This window comes from Bipolaris oryzae, assembly GCF_000523455.1.
Source record: "Bipolaris oryzae ATCC 44560 unplaced genomic scaffold scaffold_189, whole genome shotgun sequence".
NCBI lineage: Eukaryota > Fungi > Ascomycota > Dothideomycetes > Pleosporales > Pleosporaceae > Bipolaris > Bipolaris oryzae.
In genome coordinates this window covers 27,918-50,017 of record NW_006911465.1, presented here as the reverse complement: position 1 = coordinate 50,017, position 22,100 = coordinate 27,918, and the positions used below count along the sequence as shown (strand labels likewise).

Genomic DNA, 22,100 nt, shown 5'->3' with positions numbered 1-22,100 from the left:
GTAGCAGCCCGAGTAGCAGCCCGGAGCAGGCCCCTCTCAGCCAACAGCCCATGGCCAACAGCCCGCAGCCCGCAGCCCGCAGCCCGCAGCCCGCAGCCAACACGCCCGAGGGCCAATGTCGTGTACTGACATGACATGCACACATCCAGCCCATGCATACACACAAAGGACGTACATGGCTACTTACATATGGCCCGTCTTGCGGGCGTTGGCCGCGGCTATGCGGTATTGTCGCGCGTTTGAGCCCGCCCCACCCATCCACACCAATCACAGCCAGACTGGGCGGTGCAGTGGGTCCTGCCCGGCGCCTAGCCGCTTTGGTCGATGATCCATCTGTGCCACCCTTGCGGCCTCTCCACCAGCTCTACCCTCCTCTACACCCACGAAACGGCTGTAGGGCTGTAGACGCGACTTTTCCGCCAAAAAAACGTGGGAGAGACCACAATGCAGGGTCTATATTCCCCAGATATCGCGAAAACCGCGTCTCGGGACCCTCTGTGCGCTTCTCACTGCTCTCTTCCTCGCCGCCCGGGTGGGCAGATAAACGCGGGGAGCAGGGGCATCTGCATGTCGGGCCAATGACAAAGACCCGACCGGGGGTGGTGCCTTCCATCCTGGCCGGGCCACCAGCACAAGGAGCGAACAGCCGCCCTCTGTTGCAAGCCTGCAAGCCTGCCTGCCTGCTTGCTGCTAGGCCTGTTGCTCATCCGCTGGCAGCAGCCCTCCCACTTCCGCCCAGCGCCAGCGCCTTATACTCACTCTCGTTCCCGCCATGGAAAAGGCGCACCAGCTCCCGTGGCTCTGCTAGCTAGCTCCATCCAAGGAGCCGCTCCTCCATCCAAACCTGCTACATCCCTCCCGCCCTCTGGACCATCATCATTACTGCTCCCGCTCAACTGCCACTACTTGACAACCCCCCCTCCCTCCCCGCCATCACACCTGCCACTATCACGGGCACGTCCCGCCACCACCCCCATCCATCCATCCGCCGCCATCGCCTTCTCAACTCTCTCTCTCTCTCTCTCTCTCTGTCTGTCTCTGTCTCTGTCTCTCGACTACCTACCTATCCCGCCAACTGATCAACACCACCAAAGAAACATCTCTCCGTCCCATTGCCCATCAACCAAGTGCCGGCATTGTGCACCACGATACACACTGCCCGCCAGCACAGCGGCCGTGCCATGGTGGCTCGCCTCTCTACGTCCCCATCACAGTAGTCTTTTTCCACCGTCTCGAAACTTGATCAAGTTCCTTCGGCCAAATTTGATATTGCGCCCCCGGACATGTCGACCGTGCTACATATGCCTGCCTTTAACACCGCTCCCCATGGGCCTGCCTTTACATCGGTCAATGGTCCCTCGTCTGTGAGCCCCACCGACGAACAAAAACCACCAATTGTTGCCAAATCTTCCACCTGGAGTCCGGCCTCGCGGGGCCAAGAAACCAGCTACCACTCTCCCAGAAGTGACACCAGCCCCTCTACCGTCAGCAGCAGAGACAGATCCCCCGAAAGCGTCAACAAGCGCAGGCGGTCTGCCTCGGAAGAAGACAATATCGCTCGTCCGAGTCCGGGCGATTTGGTCGCCAGTTCACGCCAACTGCCACATCCTTTCCATCCCATGAGCCGCGAGACGCTCACCACCATGGATGCACCCCCGCAGCAGAGTCTTCCGCCACTGGGCCGTCCCGATGCCGAGCGACGCTGGCAGACGGAGCCCCGCGAGCTGCCTCACACCGGCCACCAGCACTTTGACCACCGGGATCCACGTCCTGCTGAGCCCGTCCGCCCCAGCATCTCGTCAGACTCGCATGCTCGCATGGGCAGCGCAGGCGAAGCTGAGCTCGATGACACGAGCGCCACTGAAGTCACCCGCGCTGGTGTTCAAGTTGAGCTGAAGAAGCGAAAAAGGGTAAGCAATTCAGCCCCCATTCCTTAGGCACCAGCTGACTGTCTGTAGCAATTTGCCAATCGCACCAAAACTGGCTGTGGCACTTGCAGGAGGCGAAAGAAGAAGTGTGATGAAGCAAAACCAGAGTGTTAGTCATAACCATTGTTTTTTTTACCAATCCACCCCTGACATCAATCTGACCTTACTCAACAGGCAACAACTGCACTCGAGGTGGCTTTGTCTGTGAAGGCTATGCCAACAAGGTGCCATGGACAAAGAATGGCCCTGCAAAAGCCCCGCCTGCTCTGCAAGCAAAGGAGAGGCTTTCTGCCATACCAACCTGTCCAGGCTGCAGTCGACCTCACATCCCACATTGCGCGCCTCACTCTACTGAAGCCGCTTATCCACCACCAGAAATTCGCTCAGCAAACGGCCAGGACCGCAAACCATGGAACAACTGGCCCGAGCCGACACCACCGCCACCACCGCCAGTTCGAGCACCTTACCAACCAGAGGGCCCTCCATCAGCTCCTGTGCAGTATGGACAACCTCCACCAAGTCAACACGAGAGACACCTAAGTCACGAAAACCAACCACCACCCCCACTACAACAGCCACTTCATCAACACAACTCTCGTGTCTACCACCACACTCCTCACACTATGAGCCATATCCCTACCGGCAGTCCTGTACCCGCACCTGCGCCTGCACCTGCACCCGTCCTGTAAGTGGTCATCACTCTAGGTTGTTTGTTGGAATGCTTGCACAGCTTGATTGTGCTTTTCTACCATATTCCAGAAATATCTGAATGTTTGCTGACAAACATACAGAGCTTCCAAGGCTGTGGTACAACCACCGCAGCAACATCATGTGGCCCACCAGCATTCTCGTCCCCCTCCGCCATTGTCCACTAGTATACCTCCTGCACAGTCACCAGTTCGCTTTCCACCGGCTTCCTCGATGCTGTACAAATCCGAAAAAGACAAGATGCTTGCAGGCGAACCCTTTCTCCCTTTTGATAGGATCCTAATGGACGAACGCCACCAGTGCATGGGGGCTCAGCAAAACTTCAATAACACAGCCTATGCCTCAAACCAATTCTCAAAGCAGACAAGGGAGGGTCTCTTCAAGAGTATTCTGGCAGCCAGATGGATTCCACCCAGGAAAGACGCCAACGATGTCATTAGCCACTTGGGCAGCAACGTCTTTGTTGCTGCGCCGTTTACCTGCGATTACGGGTATCACCTGAACATTGCCGAGAATGTTGTTATTGGTTCCGATTGTCACCTCCACGACTCTGCGAGGATATGCATTGGGAGAAATACCAAGATAGGCGCCAGGGTCACAATACAGACACTGAAGACGCCGACCGACAACAAGTCGCTCAAGGGCAGCAACGGAACAGAGATTGCACAGGAGGTGCACATTGGCGAAAATGTTTACATTGGTGACAACTGCGTAATCGAGGCAGGGGTCAAGATTGGCGAAAACACCATTGTGCGCCCAGGCTCGGTAGTCTCTCACGTATGTCTCAGCCCACGATGATTTGCAGTACAAACACTGACTTCTGACAGACGCTGCCCCCTAACTGCGTGGCCCAGGGCAACCCTGCTAATATACTTCCTAATTGACTTTGATTCATCAAAGAATGAATCCGAGATACTCGGTTACTTGTCTCGGCTGCTTGTCAAGCAACTGACGTCGTACTGTAAAGACGCTGAGCGCCTTCAGCGCATTTCACGAATGACTTTAATGTCACATTACGCACCACCACGTGGGGGTGCCTGGAGTTATCGGCGTTTCACAAACCGGAGGATACCCATTGCTACGCGTTCTTGTGTTTTTCTTTGTGGGTTTTGGGATGTGAGGCGAGTCGATGGTACATAGTGTACGTAGGGCAACGGGCGGTATCTGACTTGTGACGTCTCGTATTGTATCTTGGTACCAAGCCTGCTGGACAGGGCATTGCTCAAAAACGCACCAAAAATATACTCGTCTCCTCAATTGCTCTCTCTCTCTCTCTCTCTCTCAAAACAGACGTGTGCGTATGACCATGCATGACTCGTAAGCAGCCACTAGGCTGGAATGACTGAACGCACTGGTTTAGCGTATTGTCGGGAGGCTGAACGCTTGCTTCACGTGCGTAACGTGATCCGTGCGCCCGATTTCTCAGAGAGAGAGGCCCGCGCGCGGGTTTGCAAAATGCCCGCGGCGAACATCATCAATCGCAGTGCACCACCACCACCACCCCCAGCTCGAGGCATTCCTGCCAAAACAACAACCACAACAATGCCACCAAGGATACCTCTAAATCGGGGTCTCCCACCCCCCCAATTCCTCATTCCCTGCACAACAGCGCGACATCTCCTCCAGCAACAGCAAACCACGACCCAGACATCCCTCGCATACACCTCGATCCGCACCATCAAATCCACCTTTTCCCCCAAACCCGACCGCTTCGCCCACCATCCCGCCAAGCCCGCCTTAACCAGCACCTCGTCCGCAGCCCTCGAGCGCAAAGCCCACAGCACCCCGTTACGAACAGGCTTACTCGCTATAAAAAAGGGCATGACATCGCTCTACGACACCACCACGGGCGCCCGCACCGCAGCCACAGTCCTGCAATTCGACCGCAACCAAGTCGTTGCGCACAAGCGGCGGGACACGCATGGGTACTGGGCTGTGCAGATTGGTGCGGGCCAAAAGGAAGCGCGCAATGTAAGCAGGCCTATGCTGGGGCATTTTGCGGGGGCGGGGGTCGCGCCAAAGAGGTGGGTTGCCGAGTTTAAAGTCAAAGGGGAGGAAGGGTTGCAAGTTGGGGTGGGCGAGAGTGTGGGTGCGGGGTGGTTTCGCGAGGGACAGTGGGTGGATGTTAAGGGAGTAGGGAGGGGGATGGGGTTTGCTGGTGTAAGTTTTTTTTCTCTTCTTCTTCTTCGTATATTGTTCGTCAGAGCATTATTTTGTGTGGCTTGAGAGAAAGAAGAAGAAGTAGAAGAAGTAGAAGAAGGGAAATTGGCTAATGAGGAGGACTTAGGGTATGAAACGACATGGTTTTGGCGGTCAACCCGCCTCGCACGGTCAATCGCTCATGCATCGCGGTATGGGATCTGCAGGTGGATCTCAAGGCTCCGGTTCTCGTGTTTTGCCTGGTAAGCGTATGCCGGGGAATATGGGGAATGAGAGTGTTACGGTGAAGAATCTGAGGGTATTGAGGGTAGATGAGGCGAATGGAATTGTGGTTGTTACTGGTATGTTTTCTTCCCCCCCCCTTTTTTTTGGAGATGGTGGGGAAGGACATCGCTGCGTTTGATTGATTCGAGTCACTAACAACAATGGTAGGTTGCGTACCTGGTCCCAAAAACCAAATCATCCGCGTTCAAGATGCCCTGGGTAAACCCTGGCCGGAAGGTCCAATGACTACTGCTGAACTTCAGCCTCAGGAGGTTCTCGCCGCGGCGGCTGATGTTGCTGCTGCTGGTGCCGAGGCGACTGCTACTACTACTACTACCGCTTAAGATGAACGAATACATGGGATGAAAAGGAAAGCATTGTATCATATTATACCATTCAAACGTTTAGAACTTTCCATCTGCGAGGCAGCATTGTACGTGTATGAAGGTTGGGGAAAGAAAGAAAGAAAAAAAGAAGCCATAGAAGGGGGGGGGAAATGGACATGAATACCGTGAGATTAAGCAAGAGAGAGAGGGAGAGAAAGAGAAAGAGTGTGTGTATGAAAAAAAAATGAAAAAAAACATCATCAATATCGAGTTTCTTGCTCAGGAGGCATCCGATTAAGAAAAGGTTCATTACTCGTTATCTTCATCGCTAAATCCAAAAAAAATCCCTTATGCAGAACAGAAAGAAAAAAAAAGCTCAAAAAGAAGATCATCATCATCATCATTTATATCCCCACTCCACCTTCCCAACGTCGCCTGCCTCCCGTGGGCTCGCCCCTATTCCCGACACCCCACCCCTTACTATAACTATGCTCTTCTTCCTCATCTTCCTCTCTCACACGCTCACGTGCACTATACATTTTCCCCCGCGCATACCTCCCCTGTCGATGCACGACTTCATCTTCATCACTAGAGACGTAATCGCTTCCCTCGCCCACGCCATTATCGTCACTATACACCGCTCTCGGTTGGTACTTGTCGTCGTCTGAAAAATGGCGTCTTGCAGCATCTTCTTCCACGTCGTCGTCGCTAGGAAGGTAATCGCTTCCCTCGCCGATCCCGTTGTCGGAGCTGGAGGAGGAACGGCGGTGGGTGGTGGTTACTGTGCGGCTGAAGGAAGGTGGGGATCTCGCTCGAGTTCTAGCAGGGGAAGGGGAAGGGGAGACGTATGAGGGGGCGGTGGATGGGGCACGAGAGCGAGAGCGAGATCGAGAGATGTAAGATGGGGTTGTGGAGGGGGGACGGGAAAGGTAGGAGCGCGTGGTTGATGGGTCGCGACCTAGCGAATCGGCATCAGAGTATTGTGCGGCAGTGTCTCGAGTAAGTAGCTTGTAGCTTGGGCGTCTTTCATAACGGTCAAGTCGGCTTTGGCGGGGTGGCTGGCTGAACCCGGTTCCGGGCTCAGGAGAGGAAGCATATTCGTCGTCTTTGTAGCGGTGGGAGCTGCGGTACCAAGCTACGGATGCGTCACTGGCGGCCTCGAGGCGCTTGCTCTTTGCATTGCTACTGTTTCGGCGCGAGGAAATGTATGTTGCAGGGCGTTCCCTAGATACACTGCTGCGGCGGGAGCGCAGGCTGCGGGCATCGTCGCGGTCCTCGTCGCTTGAATAGGGGCTGGTGGGGTGAGGGCGCTTGATGTCGAGGGCGCGGAAGCGCTCGAGAAATTGCCTTGCTTCGTGGAAATTGTCGAGTTCATGCGGTTGGAGGTGCTTGGGGCGGCTGCGGCTACGGCTGCGGCTCCGGGTCCGCGCTGTGTCGTGCTTGCGGTCCCAGTTGCTGCTGGTCAGGTCGGAGTCGCGATGACGACGATGCTGCCGCGGTGGATCATTGTCGTAGTCTTTGGGAGCAGCACGGCGTCGAACTGGGGGACTCTCTGGGGCATAGGATTTAGGGGCAGAGCGTTGGAGCGGTGAGCTATCGTTGGGTCGATATTGGGTGTATCCACTGGTGTACTCTGGGGTTTTGTCGTCGTCATCGTCGTCTACAAAGGCGCCGGGCATACGACTCGCCGGCGTGGCAATATAATCATCTTCTGTCCGGGCTGACTGTGCAATATAATCGGAACTAGGGGAAGGGGTCTGGTACTGCGCGGGCCATTGTTGCCGGCGACGCGGGGGAGTTGTGTAATATGATGGCTTGCTATTAGACCCTCTTTCCCGGGGGCTGTACGGCGAAGTCATCGGAGAGGGCCTTTCATGATACCGTGCAGGGCTTGGGGCCGGTTCTGGATCCTGCGAGTTGATGTAGTCGTCCGAGTCCGAGTACACTGGCTCGGAGATGTAGTCTGACGACCAAGGTGCAGCAGGGCGTTGGAGGGGTCGAGATGATTGGCCGGGGTAGCGGTGTGGTGCGTTGTACTGCTTGGCCTGCGTTCTACCATGATGCTGGCTGCTGGCATATGTTCGGTGGGCCATCCAGGATGCGTGTGAGCTGCACGCTTGCTGGACAGTTACAGCTACAATGACGTTCTCCTAGGTTGGTGGGTAAGGGCCGGCGTGGAGATGGTGCTGGGTTCAGGGTTGGTCGGACCCGGTCGGTTGTGTTGTTTGGCAGCCGACAGGGCCTTTGCCGACACGTGGTCAGGGCTCATTTCAAGGCGTAGCGCTAGTCCCGCCTTTCGGATCCAGGCCACCCTCTATTGGAACAACCCTCCTTCTCCCTCCCCCTTGGCATCTACCACTGCCGCATCGCCAAGAAGGGCATTGTGCACGCAATTCGACTTTAATAAGTATGAGAGTCGGACCTTTTTGCTTTCCCATGAATCTATACGCGACTGACCTTCTCCTGCCAGGAAACACTAGTGACCAGAGCACTATCAAGTGGACAGACTACACACGCCAGCACTATCTTCATCAAGTTCAATCCGAGAAAAGCCTCGGCTTCTACGCATCGTCAAATCTACTTGGTGCATGCGTCTCAACACGTGATCTTCCACTGATCAATGCTGTTTCACGTCGCATATGGCATCATGTTTGATCATTCCACTCCCAGGAATCCTACGTCTTGAACTGATCAGCCTCGTCATCTCAACCCTGATAGGGCTAATATACCTGTTCCTATCTAAACTCGACCAGGAATGGCTCTGTGGGGTCACCACCAGCCGCCTCATGCTGATATGAAACACCAACATCCGCTCGCCTCTCAATCCTGTCCCGTGCCAAGCCACGGCTGCACAAACATACCCAACGCCTGCCTGCATCCGTTTCGCGGCAATCCCGATGTCCGTAGCTTGTCCATCTTGCACTGTTCACAGCGCGCTTGCCTCCATGGATCCTCCTAATCAAATCGTGTATCCTTTACTCCAGAATACTGGTAGAATATTCCTCCGAAGCGCAAGACGCAACTCATGGATTTGATGCACACCCCTACCCGGTAGAGAACGGACCCAGTATTCACTCCCAGGGAATGTTTCTCAGATTAGCCTGTGGGGCTTGCTTCGAAACAGCCTCCTCCGAGTCCTGTCTATTATAAAGACGGGACTTGGTCTGCTGCCATGGAGAATCATCACAACAGCATTGTCTTTCACTCTCTACTTTCAATCGCACATTCTTTTCTTTTCTAAGCAAACTGTGTTTGCTGTCCACTCTCTCTAGTTTTTGCATCAACAAGAATTCAGCTATGAAGTACTCTCTCTTTGCCGCTGTTGCGGCTGCTCTCGCTACCGCTGTCAACGCTGCCGATGGCGTCAAGGGTGCTGCTGAGGGTTTCGCCAAGGGTTTGTCAACTTTTGCATTGTTTCCAGAATGTAGACTTATACGTGAACAGGTGTAACTGGTGGTGGCAGCGCCGCCCCTGTCTACCCCAAGACCAACGCTGAGCTCGTTAGCTACCTCGGTGATGGACAGGCCCGCACCATTGTCCTCACCAAGACCTTTGACTTCACTGGCAGCGAGGGCAAGGCCACCTCTGCTGGTTGCCGCCCCTGGGGAACTGGCTCCGCCTGCCAAATTGCCATCAACAAGGACGGATGGTGCGACAACTACCAGAAGACCGCGCCCAAGGTCGCCAGCATCACCTATGACAAGGCTGGTGTCATTGGTATCACTGTTGGCTCCAACAAGTCTCTTGTTGGCCAGGGCAACAAGGGTGTCATCAAAGGAAAGGGTATCCGCATGGCCAACGGCGTCAAGAACATTATCATCCAGAACGTCCGTTTCACTGAGATCAACCCTCAGTACGTCTGGGGTGGTGATGCCATCACCGTCGACGGCGGTAAGTTGCGATCTGTATTCAAATTCGTACTCAGTATCTAACAAAGAATGATTACAGGCGACATGATCTGGATCGACCACGTCACCACTGACCTGATTGCCCGTCAGCACATTGTCCTCGGCGAGAAGGCTTCCGGCCGTGTCACCATCTCCAACAACGAGATCAACGGCGCTACTGCCTGGTCTGCTACCTGCGACGGCCACCACTACTGGGGAATCTACCTCACCGGCAGCAACGACATGGTCACCCTCAAGGGCAACTACATCCACCACACCTCTGGCCGCTCGCCAAAGGTCGCCGGTAACACGCTCCTCCACGCCGTCGGCAACTACTTCTACGCCAACTCCGGCCACGCTTTTGAGGCAGACGCCGGTGCCAAGATCGTCGCTGAGGGCAACGCCTTCCAGGACGTTAAGGCTGCGTGCCAGACTGGCCTTCCCGGCAAGGTCTTTGCTTCAGGTGGTGCTGCTTGCAAGAGCGGTCTTGGCCGCAACTGCGAGGCCAACGTCTACGGTTCTGCTGCTGCCATCGCTGGTTCTGATACCAGCGTCATTGGCAGCTTCTCTGGAAAGAACATTGCTGCTGCCGTATCCGGTGCCAACGCTAAGAACGTTGTTAACACTGCTGGTTACGGAAGGATCTAAATTGTTTCCTTTCCCCCCTTGGAACTAAGTAGTAGCCCGTGGATGGGGTGGGGACGTGGTGAACATGGCTGAGAAGTAACTGCCATAGATTTATTCTTCTGTAAATATATTTTTTTAAAAACTATCGCTTCAGGCGATTGGTAAATACATTCTATTGTTGATCATGCCATCTCCCAGGTCTTCTTGTGTATTTCACAGGTGATTCCGTAGCTCTTGTTGTTCTCGATCGTCTACTTGAAACAAATGCACACGAGTTACCTAGCAAGCAAAGACCGTCTGTGCGGCAATCTAGTACAGGGGTAAGGGGGGGGTTTACGGGGTACACCGGCAAACATGCGCAATCCGATGGGCGCTCCGTCTACGACGAAAATAGATAAATCACAAATTGCATAATTGCACTATTTGCATAACCTACTTTCTTTCTATTGTATCCTTTAGTTTCTATCTCGTATCCTAAGCCCTAGGCTTATCCTATGTTGGGGCCTTGACTTATCTTCGCTTACCTATTTGGAATCTCGTAATCTCAGTAGCCAATACACTACTTCAGCCCTGTACGTTAGTTTTTTTTTTCTCCGAAACACTTTGCTCACTTATCCCTTGCCACCATGAATACGAACGACCGGCTATACTTAGACTTCTTTTTTCCTTTGCCCTTGTCCCTTATCCCCCTTGCCCTTGCCCTTCACTCTAACCACGCTTTCGAACCTTTCAAATTGGCATGGAAGGTAGTTCCTGGTAGCTTTAATATATCGCACGTATAGCTCGCTCCGAGCTTACTATCGCACATCTTATGGTTCCCTGCCCAGCTTACTAGGGTTTTCTTGACCCCCCCTTGGCTTTGGTTTCGCAAGTAGAATAGGTGTTATTGCGCAAGAGCCACGCCTTTTAGCCCACCGGGCGGACGGGTGCGGTCCGTTTAGTGGTTATTTGCGATGTGATGTTAGCATCTCTCGTAGTAAGCCGGGGAACGGAGGTGTATTGGAGGAACCAGGTTTTTCCGTGGGTATATTAAGAGGGAGGGTTTGGTGGGGAGAGGGTTGGATTGGGATCTGCAGGTGCGGACGGGGGTATGCTGGCGTTTGATGACTAGATAATAGGAATTCTGTTGATTCCTTCAGCGTTAGGGCTGGCAATGAAAAGGTTATGATATCGCTGGTCGTGCAATTAGGGTGGTGATGCGAGGAACGGGCTGCACAGTTGGTGCAGTTTGATCTACTAAACTCATGCTACAGAACCCGAGTAACTGACCTCATTTTCGTCTCTTGGATATAACTACACCACCTCCCTACCTTCCTCGAGGTTGGTCGTATGTATTCTACAGATGAGAGATATGAAGAGATTGATAAGCAGACAGACTGGATATCGCCTGTGGATCAAGGCACTTCCCGTTTCCATATCTTGAACCTGTGCATCTCCTGCTTACTTGCCGTGTCGAGTGAACAGATAACGCCCGGTGGCAATTATACTTAATCTTTGAGAAGAAAGCTATTTGCAGGTTCGGATCCGGTGCGTCTGTCCTGGTGGCTTTTGCTCCACTGCTGCAATATTTGTGTGGTATCTGCTCGATTCCGTTGAAGTGCGTTCAGTATCAGGAGAGTGCTGGGAAATTATCCAATAATAGATCCTGCAGAAGCATTGATCGTATGACCAGAGCCCCCTCCTCTATCGGTAAAGAAGAGCCCGTTGATGGATGAAAAGCTGCAGATGAAATGATAGAGTGCGTTCTAGATTTCGCGATGCAAATCTAGAATATTTGAATCATGGAATTAGCTCGATAAGGACAATCAAATCCCTCAATGAGAAAGAGCTGATAAGATGTATATCAAAGGAAGTTCTATTTCCTGTTTGGATACAGTTTTCGTTGTGAGCAACTGACACTCTAAAGAACGCGCCACTTATACTAAAAATGCAATCCGAGGAAGATGATATCAATATACAGGCTCACTCATTTTGCACCTTGCAACAGAAAATCCCAAGTATACGCATTGAGGAGAAAGACAACTTGCTGCCTTGAGGCGACCATAGAGTACAGAATGCACGGGGAATCGTTCGGCGGAAGGCCCCACATCCAACAAATTGTCAGCGTTTCAAACCCAATCTCATGATGGCTCAGACTAAGCCTTGCAGGGATTGAGACGATATGGTTTCGGTCAATATTTGTGATGATGGATGACTCCGGAAATGCAAGGCGTAGTCTGCCCCTTTAAAAGCAATCCCAATACTCGAAGTCATGATGGAAGGTTTGGATCTAGGTCATTTGACCAAAAAGACAGCCGTCACCCTCTATGTAGAAGACCAGTTTCATAAGATTCATGTCTTCATTGCAACGTAGGTTTACACAATCAGATACCAGGGCTGCACAGTTGATTGGCCTGCCCTGTTGGCAAAGTCACGCACTAGCAACTCTTGGTATTAGGGAAACATGATGATAGAAGAGTTTACTTTCGCTGAATAGGTACCGATACTTTGTTGAGATGCATTGGTTAAGTGGTGTTGATTGTATGCAAGGGTGGCGGATAGGTCTTGAGGCATGGATGCGGTTGTTGCGCCAACGCCCCGTTGTTTAGTGTGGCGGAAAGATTGCCGCTTGCCGACGTGTACGTGCCCTGGCCTGGGGCTTCGTCACCGTGTACCGACATTTTGCGTTCCAATTCAACGCATTGCTACGAACATTACGATTTCTTTTTCACGGCTTGAGACGTTTTTTCCACGACGCTACTGGCTGCTGTAGAAGTGACGAAACTGCAAGCGCCCTACGTACCTCAGCAACATTTTCTTACTCAACCCGCAACGCAATCGCATCCGCAAATAGCCTGCACACCGCACATGCTATAGTCGCACTCCCGTCCGAGTTTACAAAAAATGCTCGGCTTCCGGCCCCTATCGGTGGGCAAGAGGAAAGCCCAATCGTACAATCAGGCACCCTCCGCCGAGCGTGATGTTGAAGACGGCGGACACAATGAAAAGGGTCACGACAGCGACGACTACGAAGCCTACATGTCTTCCGACTCGGAGAGTCCGTCTTCTTCACGGCACTCTTCAGGCGCATACGACCAAAACCCAAATAACATCGAGTCGCGGCCACTACGACGACCCCCCAAATCCCACCGAAGAGCACCATCGAGACCTACCGTAAGCGCATACAGCTACAGAAACCCCCGTGCCTGCACACGATACTTTGGGCTGGCCATAGCATCTACACTGCTTTTGTTCATGTGGTTTCTGTTTAGCAGTAGTTGGCAATCGATAAGAAACGCCGAGCTCGGTCTGCATAAGCCTCCCCCACCGCCAAATGTATGGGAGAGCTTCCCGTTCCTGAAGAGATACCACGGCGGAATCCGGTCGCTAGTCAGTCGGGAAAAGAATGTCCCCGAATACCCCACCAAGCAGGATATTGACCCTGAGCTGCCGCCTGCGGAGCCCAAGGATGGAGCAAAAGAGCGGAGATCAGAAGGCGCCCACATTGCCGACTCTATACCCTTTGACCCTTTCCCAGAATACACCGGCACAAACTATGTAGACAAGTATGGACCAGTCGAGACATGTTATGTTGATGCGAACGACACTATCAAGGTACCGGGGCTGCGAGCATACAAGGGTGTTGCCCAAGGCATGCCGGATAACGTTATTGGAAGCTATGAACTCCTGGGCCTGAGAAACGATGTCTGTTTTGAGCGGTTTGGCCGACTGGGTCCGTATGGTCTGGGTTACAGCAAACGTCGGGGCGGTACTGGCGCTGGCATGGAGGGTGACCGGGAAGGGATTGAAGATGTTTGGAAGACTGATTCCGAGGTCGACTTTCGCGAGGTCAACTGGGCTGACGCTGTCAATCGGTGCTTGGAAAAGAACAAGGGCCGCTTTGAGAAGCAACCCACCCCTCGTCCTCATGGTTTCCAGAGTATGCGGAAGCGTGACACCGATATCGAAGAGGAAACACCCGTTGACACTACAACCCACGAGAAGCCAAAGAAGGCACACAAAGCCCTTCTTCCACGTACTGCAGTCCTCCTCCGAACATGGTGGGACTACCAATACGACGATGAGGATCTAATGTACCTTCGCGCTCTCATCTCCGAGCTAAGTCTTTCCTCGGGAGGCGAATACGAGGTTCACTTCTTGATCCACGTCAAGGATGACAACAAGCAGATTTGGGCCGACGAAAAGGTCTATGAAGAAGTTCTCAAGAACTCTTTGCCTGCTGAATTTGCCGGCATGGGCACTCTCTGGTCAGAACGTCAAATGGGTCTGATCTATGGAGGTCTTGAGGAGACCAACTACCGCGGCCTGCCCGTCCATGGCGCCTATCGATCTACCTTTATGCCAGTAACGTACTTTGCTCACCAGCACCCTGAATATGACTACTTCTGGCACTGGGAGATGGACGTGCGATACACTGGACACTACTATCATCTCTTTGAACAAGTCTCCAAGTGGACAGCCGCCCAGCCCCGCAAAGGATTATGGGAACGTAACGGGCGTTTCTATGTACCCTCAGTGCATGAATCCTGGGAGGACTTCAAGCACACAGTACGCGTGCAGACTGAACATGGCACCAATAGCCAGGCAAACAGATGGTCTAAGCACCTCCCACCGAACCCTCATGTCCCTGGCCGAGAAACACTCAAGCCTGAAAAAGCAGTCTGGGGTCCTGAGGTTCCAGACGACTATCCAGGAATCGAGATTGATCCCGCCGTGAAGCCGAACACTACCATGGCCGAAGACAAGTACGAGTGGGGCGTAGGCGAGCCTGCAGATCTTATCGTATTCAACCCCCTGTTCGACCCTGACCAGACCAACTGGATCCTAGCCGATGACACTACTGGTTATGATCTCAAGAATGGCCGCCCACCACGCCGGACAGCCATCAATACCTCTGGACGGTTGTCAAGAAGACTCCTGGAAACCATGCACCGCGAGCAGTCGCTCTTCCGCCATACCATGTTCAGCGAGATGTGGCCTGCGTCTTGCGCCCTGCACCACGGCCTGAAAGCTGTGTACGCACCTCACCCTGTTTTCATTGATCGTAAATGGCCCACGCAGTATCTTGCTGCTATTTTCAACAATGGTCGCAACGGTGCATCAGGAGGTGCCCGTCTTTCGGTCTTTTCTGACGAAAGGCAACACAACTTCCTCGGCACTACATGGTACTATCACGCTGGCTTTGCACCCAACCTGTGGAAGCGCTGGATGGGATACAAGGTTGATAATGATGGTGGTGAGGAATACGAGCTGGCTCATGAAGGCCGCATGTGTCTTCCAGCAGTATTACTGCATCCAGTCAAGCAGGTCGACTTGATACAAGAGCGGGTAGAAGAGACTCCAGCTGAAGAGCATTGATGAGCAGACAATTTTGGTCATGGCAAAAATTCGGTGTATAGGCGCAACGGGCTGGCTGTATTGGTACGCCATAACAAGCCCACGTTTGAAATTCTTGATGTAAACGATTAGACACGATTACGCCATTCATGTTGTGGTAATGGTTAATATACGAATTATTAGCATTTCAAAGGCGCCTTTTTCTCTTTCTTCATCTGTCTCTCGACAATTCACATGTGTATATCAAAAATACCTCACACATCAATAACTCCTCTGCAGCCCAAGCACCTTCTCCCCAATATAATTCAACACCATTTCCCTACTCACCGGCGCAATCCTCGGCACAAAGCACTCCCTCAAATACCTCTCCACATCATACTCCTGCGCATACCCCATGCCGCCATGCACCAGCACCGCCCTCTCACACGCATTAAACGCCGCCTCCGCAGCAAGATACTTTGCACTATTCGCCGCGACCCCGACTGCATCCGCGCGTATCGAGTCGTCAGTTAAACTCGCATCGTACAGCCTGGCCGCATGATACGTCGCCAACTTGGCCGCTTCCAACCGCATATACGCATCAGCCAGGGGATGCGCAACGCCCTGATTCATGCCAATCGGACGCCCGAAAACTCGACGGTCCCGGGCGTACCCACTTGCGCGTGCCAGCGCGGCATAGCCCAAGCCGAGCGCTTCACCAGCGAGTAGACAGCGTTCAGCATTCATTCCGGACAGGATGATGCGGAAGCCTTGGCCCTCGGCGCCAACGAGGGTGTCGGCGTCAACGCGGTAGTTGGCGAAGAAGACTTCATTCGCGTCGACGGCTCGCCCGCCCATTTTCTTGATGCGCTGCATGCTCAACCCGGAGTCTGGGCTGCGGCGGTCGAGCGGGATGCAGAAGAGGCTGAGGGCTTCATTGCGTTTTTTCTGGGTGGTGGAGGTGCGGGCGAGGAGAATCATGCGCGAGGCGACTTGGGCGCATGTGATCCAGATTTTCTGGCCGTTGATGATGTAGGATTTGCCGTCTGGCGTTTTCTGAGCGGTTGTCTGCAGGCTGAGGGTATCGAGGCCCGAGTTGGGTTCTGTGACGCCGAAGCAGGTGCGGTGTTCGCCGTTGATGATGCGGGGGAGCGTGTCGGAGAGTTGCTTCTCGTTGCCGTATTTTGCTAGCGGTTGGGTGGCGTAGACGTTTGCGTGAATGGCTTGCGCGCCCGCGATGCCAGCGCCGGATTCGGAAATGGTTTGGAGCATCATTGTTGCTTCTGAGATTCCTAGGCCTGAGCCACCGTACTTTTCTGGTAGGGCGATGCCGAGCCAGCCGTCTTTGGCGAGGGCGGCGTGGAAGGAGGAGGGGTCTGTGGAGGTTTCATCGTGGTGCCGCCAGTAGCTGTCAGGGAATTGGGTGCAGAGGGCTGAGATGGCTTCTCGGACTTCGAGTTGGGTTGAGGTGAAGCCTGTGGTTTCCATGATATGGGGGCGAGGTGTTGTGGAGAAGTGGCATTTACTGTTGGTAAGTGGTTTGGATAGCCTAGGGCGCATGGCCCGTAGGATGGAAAACGCGGTTAGTCTTGACATGATTTCTGATCTATGTTGTTTACATTGCTATTTGGATACGACGTTGTTTTGTTGATATGTGTATGTGGTACTCCACCTACGTAGTTATAAAGCCGACTCAGATGCTTGTCGTCTACTAGATGGGGCTAGCCGAGTCGAGGTACATAGCCGAGCATACGCTTGCTTGATTTACATGGCATTTTCAAAACCGCATACAATAAACTAAACTATATTTTTATATGTACACTATTGATACTCCGATACACCAAACATCTGCCGTGATCAGATATAGACTGCCACTTGTGGATATTCATAACTTTTGAAACAAAAACCAGCCAAACCTTATCATCCTTGACACTATCACCAACGTACTCTACTCTACGTTCCTAGCTGTGACTTTGCATGGGAAGCCATGGACTGGGTGAGCTGCTCCTTGAGGCACTTGATATGCCCTCTCCCCGAAGACGGTCTTGATACCAGAAGATGGATGCAACCGATCCCATTCCTCATATTGATCATGCACGTCAAACTCACGAACTGTCATTGCCAAGGTAATCTTGATGTCGAGCATGGCGAGAGTCTGGCCCATGCAGTTACGGGGGCCATACTCAAAAGGTCTCCAACCACCCTTTGGCGGATACAAAGGATGGCCGGGTTCCACTAGCCAACGATCAGGAATGAACTTGTGGGGTTCAGGCCAGTAGTCCGGGTTTCGCTGCACAGCGCCATGGGCAATCCAGATGTTGATGCCCTCCGTGGGATACTTGTTGCCGTTCTTGTCACGAAGGAAGACACCCGGAAGTCCGCCTCGCATGCCTGATGCAGGGGGGAAGAGGCGCATAGTCTCTTTGATCACTGCATTTGTATAGGTCAGTTTGTTGATTTCTTCCGGGTGCTCTTTGAGGACTCGGGCAGCTGAGTCGGTGCCCTTGCCGAAGACTTGGTCTAGTTCGTCGCGAACTTTTGCTAGGACCTCGGGGTGTTTGGACATCATGTAGAGACTGTACACAATGGTAGCTGCAGTGGAGTCATGTCCTGCAAATAGAAAGAGGCGAATCTGGGTGGTAGCCCATCTCTTGAAATCGGGATCAAGCTTATCGGCACCTTTGCGTTCGCCCATGTAATCTGCGATGGTAAGATCCATGACAGACTTGGCTCCCTTGGACGGCTCATTGGACTTCCAGTGTTCATATCGCTTGTCTAGCTCTTTGCCAATATAACTGTCCATGATCTTGCCGTTGCGCCACTCAATAATAGGTCTCATTGGGTTCCAGCGTTTGAAAGGATTCAGCTCCTCATCTTGACAGTGCCATTGGATGGAGCTCCGCATGGCAGCAGCAAGTGCGTTGTGTCGAGTCATAGAGTGGAGACGAGCATTGCTGACATGGTCAGCGCTTGCACGAAAGTACTGTACATCTCATGTATGCTTACATTGTAATCGACCCAATAACGTCCATCATGTAGTCGCATGTCAGCTCGTCTAGCGAAAAGGTGTCACCCTTTTTCGCGTGCTCACGCAGCAGCGCCACATATACCTCGGCTTCCTCGACAATGTGGGGCGTACTCTCGAGCATCACGTTTGCACTGAACCCGTGGTTGAAGAGAGCTCTTGAACGCTTCCACTCGGCGCCATTCATATCGAAGAGATTTGGGCCGCCGGCGAAGGGCGCGAAAAAGGGAATGAGAATCGGTGGCTTGGGAAGGTCGTATTCTTGACAAGCTTGTATGGCAAGATCGGGAGAAGTGACTACCATCAGCGGACTCGAGAAAGGCCAAAGATCAATGTAGAAGCAGCCATCCGACTGCTTGAAATCGTAGGAGAGGAGAGTAAAGGCATCTGATTGCTGCGAGCCCTTGGGGAACTTTTCGAGCAAAGCCGGCAGAGCCTGAAGGCTGCCAGCTCCAAAGTCCCATGGAGGCATGGGCTAAAGATGAGAGTGTCAGCAAGGAAACGCGCAAAGGGACTATCGCAGCTGCGTACCAGGCCTTGCTTCTTGAGCCTGTAGAAGATCATGCGGTTCTTGATCATCTTGAAAGTGAATACGCCAATGGCGGCGACGGCCGCCGGCAGCGCGATTTGCCATGCAATGGTGCTGTACGAGAGGGAAGCCATGACGATGTGATGGCCTCTCACCGAGGGCGAAGCGGAGGGTCTTCTGATAAAGGGGAGATGAGGCTGGATAGATTGTCGTTATTGTTGTTGCTATTGTTGCTGCTTGTGCTGCTGTTGGTGCCAATTCCGGTTAATGAGGCGCAGGCGGCGCGGGTACTTGTGGATCGTTGTCGTGCAGGGCAGGCGACATGGGAAGCGGCCCCCAAATCCGCCCTCCCCCCCCACTTTGGAAGCTATCGAAAATGTGGGGGCAATTCACCCACTGCCCCACGATTAGCCGCCCGTTACAAAGCAGCGTACCTCTAATATGCCTTGGCCCCCAAAAAAGAACAGACTCTGTGTTCATGCACGCCGGAAGGCAGCACGGGCAGTGCTGAGGCTGAGGCCCCGAAATGCCACGTCGGGGACTAACTGACCACTTGGACGAGGCTGAACCATGGGCGGGGGGGTATAGGGTTGATTTATTCCTGTAAGCCCTAGCAGATTAAGCAGTAAGACATGCAGAGTCGACGACGCACCTTCGGCACTATGTTTCCACTGCGAGAGGCGAATGGTGGTGACATGATATAGGGATTGGGGTGTCTCTCTTTCGTCTTGTCAGCTTGCACGCTGACAAGGCATCCCTCTCCATACCTACTCATATCAATCTTTGCCTTTTACTCAATCATGAAGCCCGAGGACACTGCAGGCCGTGTTCCCAAAGAGGCCCTTATCGTGAGCATGGCGTTTGTCTATCCAATTGCTCTGCGCTAACATGATTGCTAGATATCCCAGTCAGTGATGCTGGCACTATGTGTGGTAGCAATCACCACACGCTTCATCATTCGCTTCAGAGTGCAGAAGCAATCCTTCTCTGCCGATGATGGCTTCTTGCTCCTCGCTTTTAGCCTTCTTCTGTGCAGTGTTGTCGTCATGTTCAAGGAAGTCATGAATCGCATGTATCTCATTGTCGCTCTGCAGACTGGCGTCCCGGGAGTCGTACCTCCTCCAGACTGGATGCAGATATCATTCCACTTCCACAAATGGGTCACTGTATGTGGCATGGTAGCTTGGGCCTCTGTCGTCGCCGTCAAGTTGAGCTTCTTGTTTTTCTTCAAGAAGTTGATTGACCGGGTGCCTGTACTCAACTACTACTGGTGGGTGGTTGTCCTCTTCAACTTGGCCTGCCTGGGATATGGCACTGCTATCTGGTACATCGGGTGCCCTTATTATTTCGACTTGAGAGAACGTAAGTAAGCTGGTCCTCCAACGCTTACTATGCTGACAAGCACCTAGTGCAATGCGCCACTGGCAGGTTCAAAAAGCTTCTCGTCCACCACTCCACTGCCCAAATGGTCCTTGACCTCGTCGGTGATGCTCTGAGTAAGTTCACTACATGCAATTCAGATACATTGGCTGACGCCCTCTAGTACTTGCCATACCAATTTGCATCATCTGGCAGATTAAAGTACAGTGGACGCAAAAGCTTGCTTTGGCATCTTCGCTTTGCTTGACCGTTATCATGATGGCCACCACTGTTGCTCGTCTCGCTGGACTGATCAACAACGACATGGTTGATACCATATGGGAGCTGTATTGGACTGTCCTTAGCGCCCAGGTCGGTGTCTTTCTCGCGGCAGCAACTGCTTTCCGAAGCTTTTTCGTATCACGGAAAAACAGCAAGGCATTATCGCCCAAAGAGCAAGCTCAACGATTCTTCTCTGCCTCTTTTGCTGCAAAGTTCAATCGTAAGAGGAAAGATACGCTGCTGGATGATACACTTGAGTCTGGGACCGGAAAGGGGTCTTCTGGCTTACCGACCGTCCCCAGGGCTCAGATGACTGGTCTTCGGACATTTATCAACGACCAAGGAGAAATCCAGTCAATCCAAGCAAACTCGCCAGAATCTACCCTTTACAGTAAGGAAGATGGTAGTGCTCGGCTGCACTCATCCGCGTCTAGCAAGGAGCCAGAAATCATGATAAGGGACGTGTAAGCTGGGATTCTTACTCTCCCACACCTTCCATAGTGGCTGGATGTCTCTCTGTATCTTAGCAGTGATAAGAAAACTGCCTGGGGATATCGGTAGCGATTGAGACGGAAGAGTTATTTTCCCCAATATCAGGGTCTCCACTTGTACCATGACTGAATGAATTGATGATTGCCACGATGCTACTCTGCGTGCCTGCGAAAAAACCTGACGCCACATCTCCATGTCCTCAGCTCCAATCTTGCTGTACAAGGCACCACCCACAGATGCGATTGGTCATCATGTGCCAAAAATATTCAATATCTTGCACGAATGGGAGTGCAGGGACAGGGAATTGTACATGTAGACTAGGCAGCTTTCTAGAATCCTTGCCGAAAACCCCACAATATTAGCATGCCATGCACTCGTATCACGGCACGGGCGGCGCCCGTAACCGGCAAATGACGATAAGGTGCGACATTCACATGCCTTAGCACGGCCGCTGAACCGATTCGTACTTGGCGTGGTATATGTATAGAAGCATTTCGGGGGTCCAAAAAAACCCCGCTGCACGAACTATTGCCTGTGACTGCGACACACTCAATATATGCAGATTGTGCGGCACAACCAGGGAAAAAGAAGGTAGCTGTGGGGGTCACAATGGCAGTGCGGTGCACAAGGCTGACATTGGGATTCACATCTCCAGCCTCAGAGCTCGGAACATTGGCCAACAAGCCACGGCGCACGGCACCCCGCACACACAGCGGGAGGAACAAGCTGCCGCAACGCCCCGACGAAGAAGGACGCTTGCACAAACTCAATCTGCCATACTGTATCTTGGAGGCTGAGGGCGCTCTAAGCGCTGATGCAATGGGGCCAAAACCACAAAGCATCAGCTTTTCTATCGTGGTTGCCTCCACACCCCTGCCTCCGCGCAGCCCAACCGCCCAAACGGGAATCCTCGCCGCTCATGTGAGGCTGGTGGTATTCCCCGAGTATACGCATCCTATTAGGCGTCCAAAGGTAAGCCGACTCTAGCTTGACGCTCATGAAGCACTGCCATGGCCGGTTGAAGTAGTCGATGTGGTCGATGTGCTGACTGATGGTATCTATGGAAAAAGCGCCAGCGGATAGCTATGCAGTGTCTATATAACAGGGTATCAGTGCAAGAGGCATAAAAACCCATGCAAGTTTGGTGACACTTCAGCGTACCCTTGTATTCAAACCTTACAGCCATCTGGATTCACT

At 52.9% G+C, this 22,100-nt stretch overlaps 8 protein-coding genes across 8 annotated transcripts; 5 read left to right on the top strand and 3 right to left on the bottom strand.

The window, feature by feature from the left end:
• Positions 1-1,283: 1,283 nt before the first annotated feature.
• On the top strand, positions 1,284-3,520 carry COCMIDRAFT_106375 (uncharacterized protein; the record flags this gene model as incomplete). The annotated part of the gene is made up of 5 exons (XM_007693944.1): positions 1,284-1,910; positions 1,959-2,037; positions 2,103-2,613; positions 2,720-3,413; positions 3,464-3,520. 5 exons carry the CDS (start codon positions 1,284-1,286, stop codon positions 3,518-3,520), a joined length of 1,968 nt encoding a protein of 655 aa, XP_007692134.1.
• Positions 3,521-4,178: 658 nt separating this feature from the next.
• COCMIDRAFT_106392 (uncharacterized protein) lies at positions 4,179-5,404 on the top strand (the record flags this gene model as incomplete). Its single annotated transcript, XM_007693943.1, has 3 exons — positions 4,179-4,796; positions 4,924-5,137; positions 5,229-5,404. 3 exons carry the CDS (start codon positions 4,179-4,181, stop codon positions 5,402-5,404), a joined length of 1,008 nt encoding a protein of 335 aa, XP_007692133.1.
• A 386-nt stretch (positions 5,405-5,790) lies between these two features.
• COCMIDRAFT_40466 (uncharacterized protein) lies at positions 5,791-7,655 on the bottom strand (the record flags this gene model as incomplete). Its single annotated transcript, XM_007693937.1, has 2 exons — positions 5,791-7,506; positions 7,557-7,655. 2 exons carry the CDS (start codon positions 7,653-7,655, stop codon positions 5,791-5,793), a joined length of 1,815 nt encoding a protein of 604 aa, XP_007692127.1.
• Positions 7,656-8,683: 1,028 nt separating this feature from the next.
• Positions 8,684-9,921, top strand: COCMIDRAFT_8927 (polysaccharide lyase family 1 protein; the record flags this gene model as incomplete). The annotated part of the gene is made up of 3 exons (XM_007693935.1): positions 8,684-8,780; positions 8,831-9,277; positions 9,335-9,921. 3 exons carry the CDS (start codon positions 8,684-8,686, stop codon positions 9,919-9,921), a joined length of 1,131 nt encoding a protein of 376 aa, XP_007692125.1.
• A 2,862-nt stretch (positions 9,922-12,783) lies between these two features.
• COCMIDRAFT_106376 (uncharacterized protein) lies at positions 12,784-15,258 on the top strand (the record flags this gene model as incomplete). Its single annotated transcript, XM_007693942.1, has 1 exon — positions 12,784-15,258. One exon carries the CDS (start codon positions 12,784-12,786, stop codon positions 15,256-15,258), a length of 2,475 nt encoding a protein of 824 aa, XP_007692132.1.
• A 240-nt stretch (positions 15,259-15,498) lies between these two features.
• On the bottom strand, positions 15,499-16,704 carry COCMIDRAFT_8925 (uncharacterized protein; the record flags this gene model as incomplete). The annotated part of the gene is made up of 1 exon (XM_007693934.1): positions 15,499-16,704. The coding sequence occupies one exon, from the start codon at positions 16,702-16,704 to the stop codon at positions 15,499-15,501; it is 1,206 nt and encodes a 401-aa protein (XP_007692124.1).
• Positions 16,705-17,164: 460 nt separating this feature from the next.
• COCMIDRAFT_8924 (uncharacterized protein) lies at positions 17,165-18,904 on the bottom strand (the record flags this gene model as incomplete). Its single annotated transcript, XM_007693933.1, has 3 exons — positions 17,165-18,170; positions 18,223-18,716; positions 18,773-18,904. 3 exons carry the CDS (start codon positions 18,902-18,904, stop codon positions 17,165-17,167), a joined length of 1,632 nt encoding a protein of 543 aa, XP_007692123.1.
• Positions 18,905-19,570: 666 nt separating this feature from the next.
• COCMIDRAFT_8923 (uncharacterized protein) lies at positions 19,571-20,879 on the top strand (the record flags this gene model as incomplete). The annotated part of the gene is made up of 4 exons (XM_007693932.1): positions 19,571-19,618; positions 19,670-20,132; positions 20,180-20,266; positions 20,314-20,879. The coding sequence occupies 4 exons, from the start codon at positions 19,571-19,573 to the stop codon at positions 20,877-20,879; spliced, it is 1,164 nt and encodes a 387-aa protein (XP_007692122.1).
• Between the last annotated feature and the right edge of the window lie 1,221 nt (positions 20,880-22,100).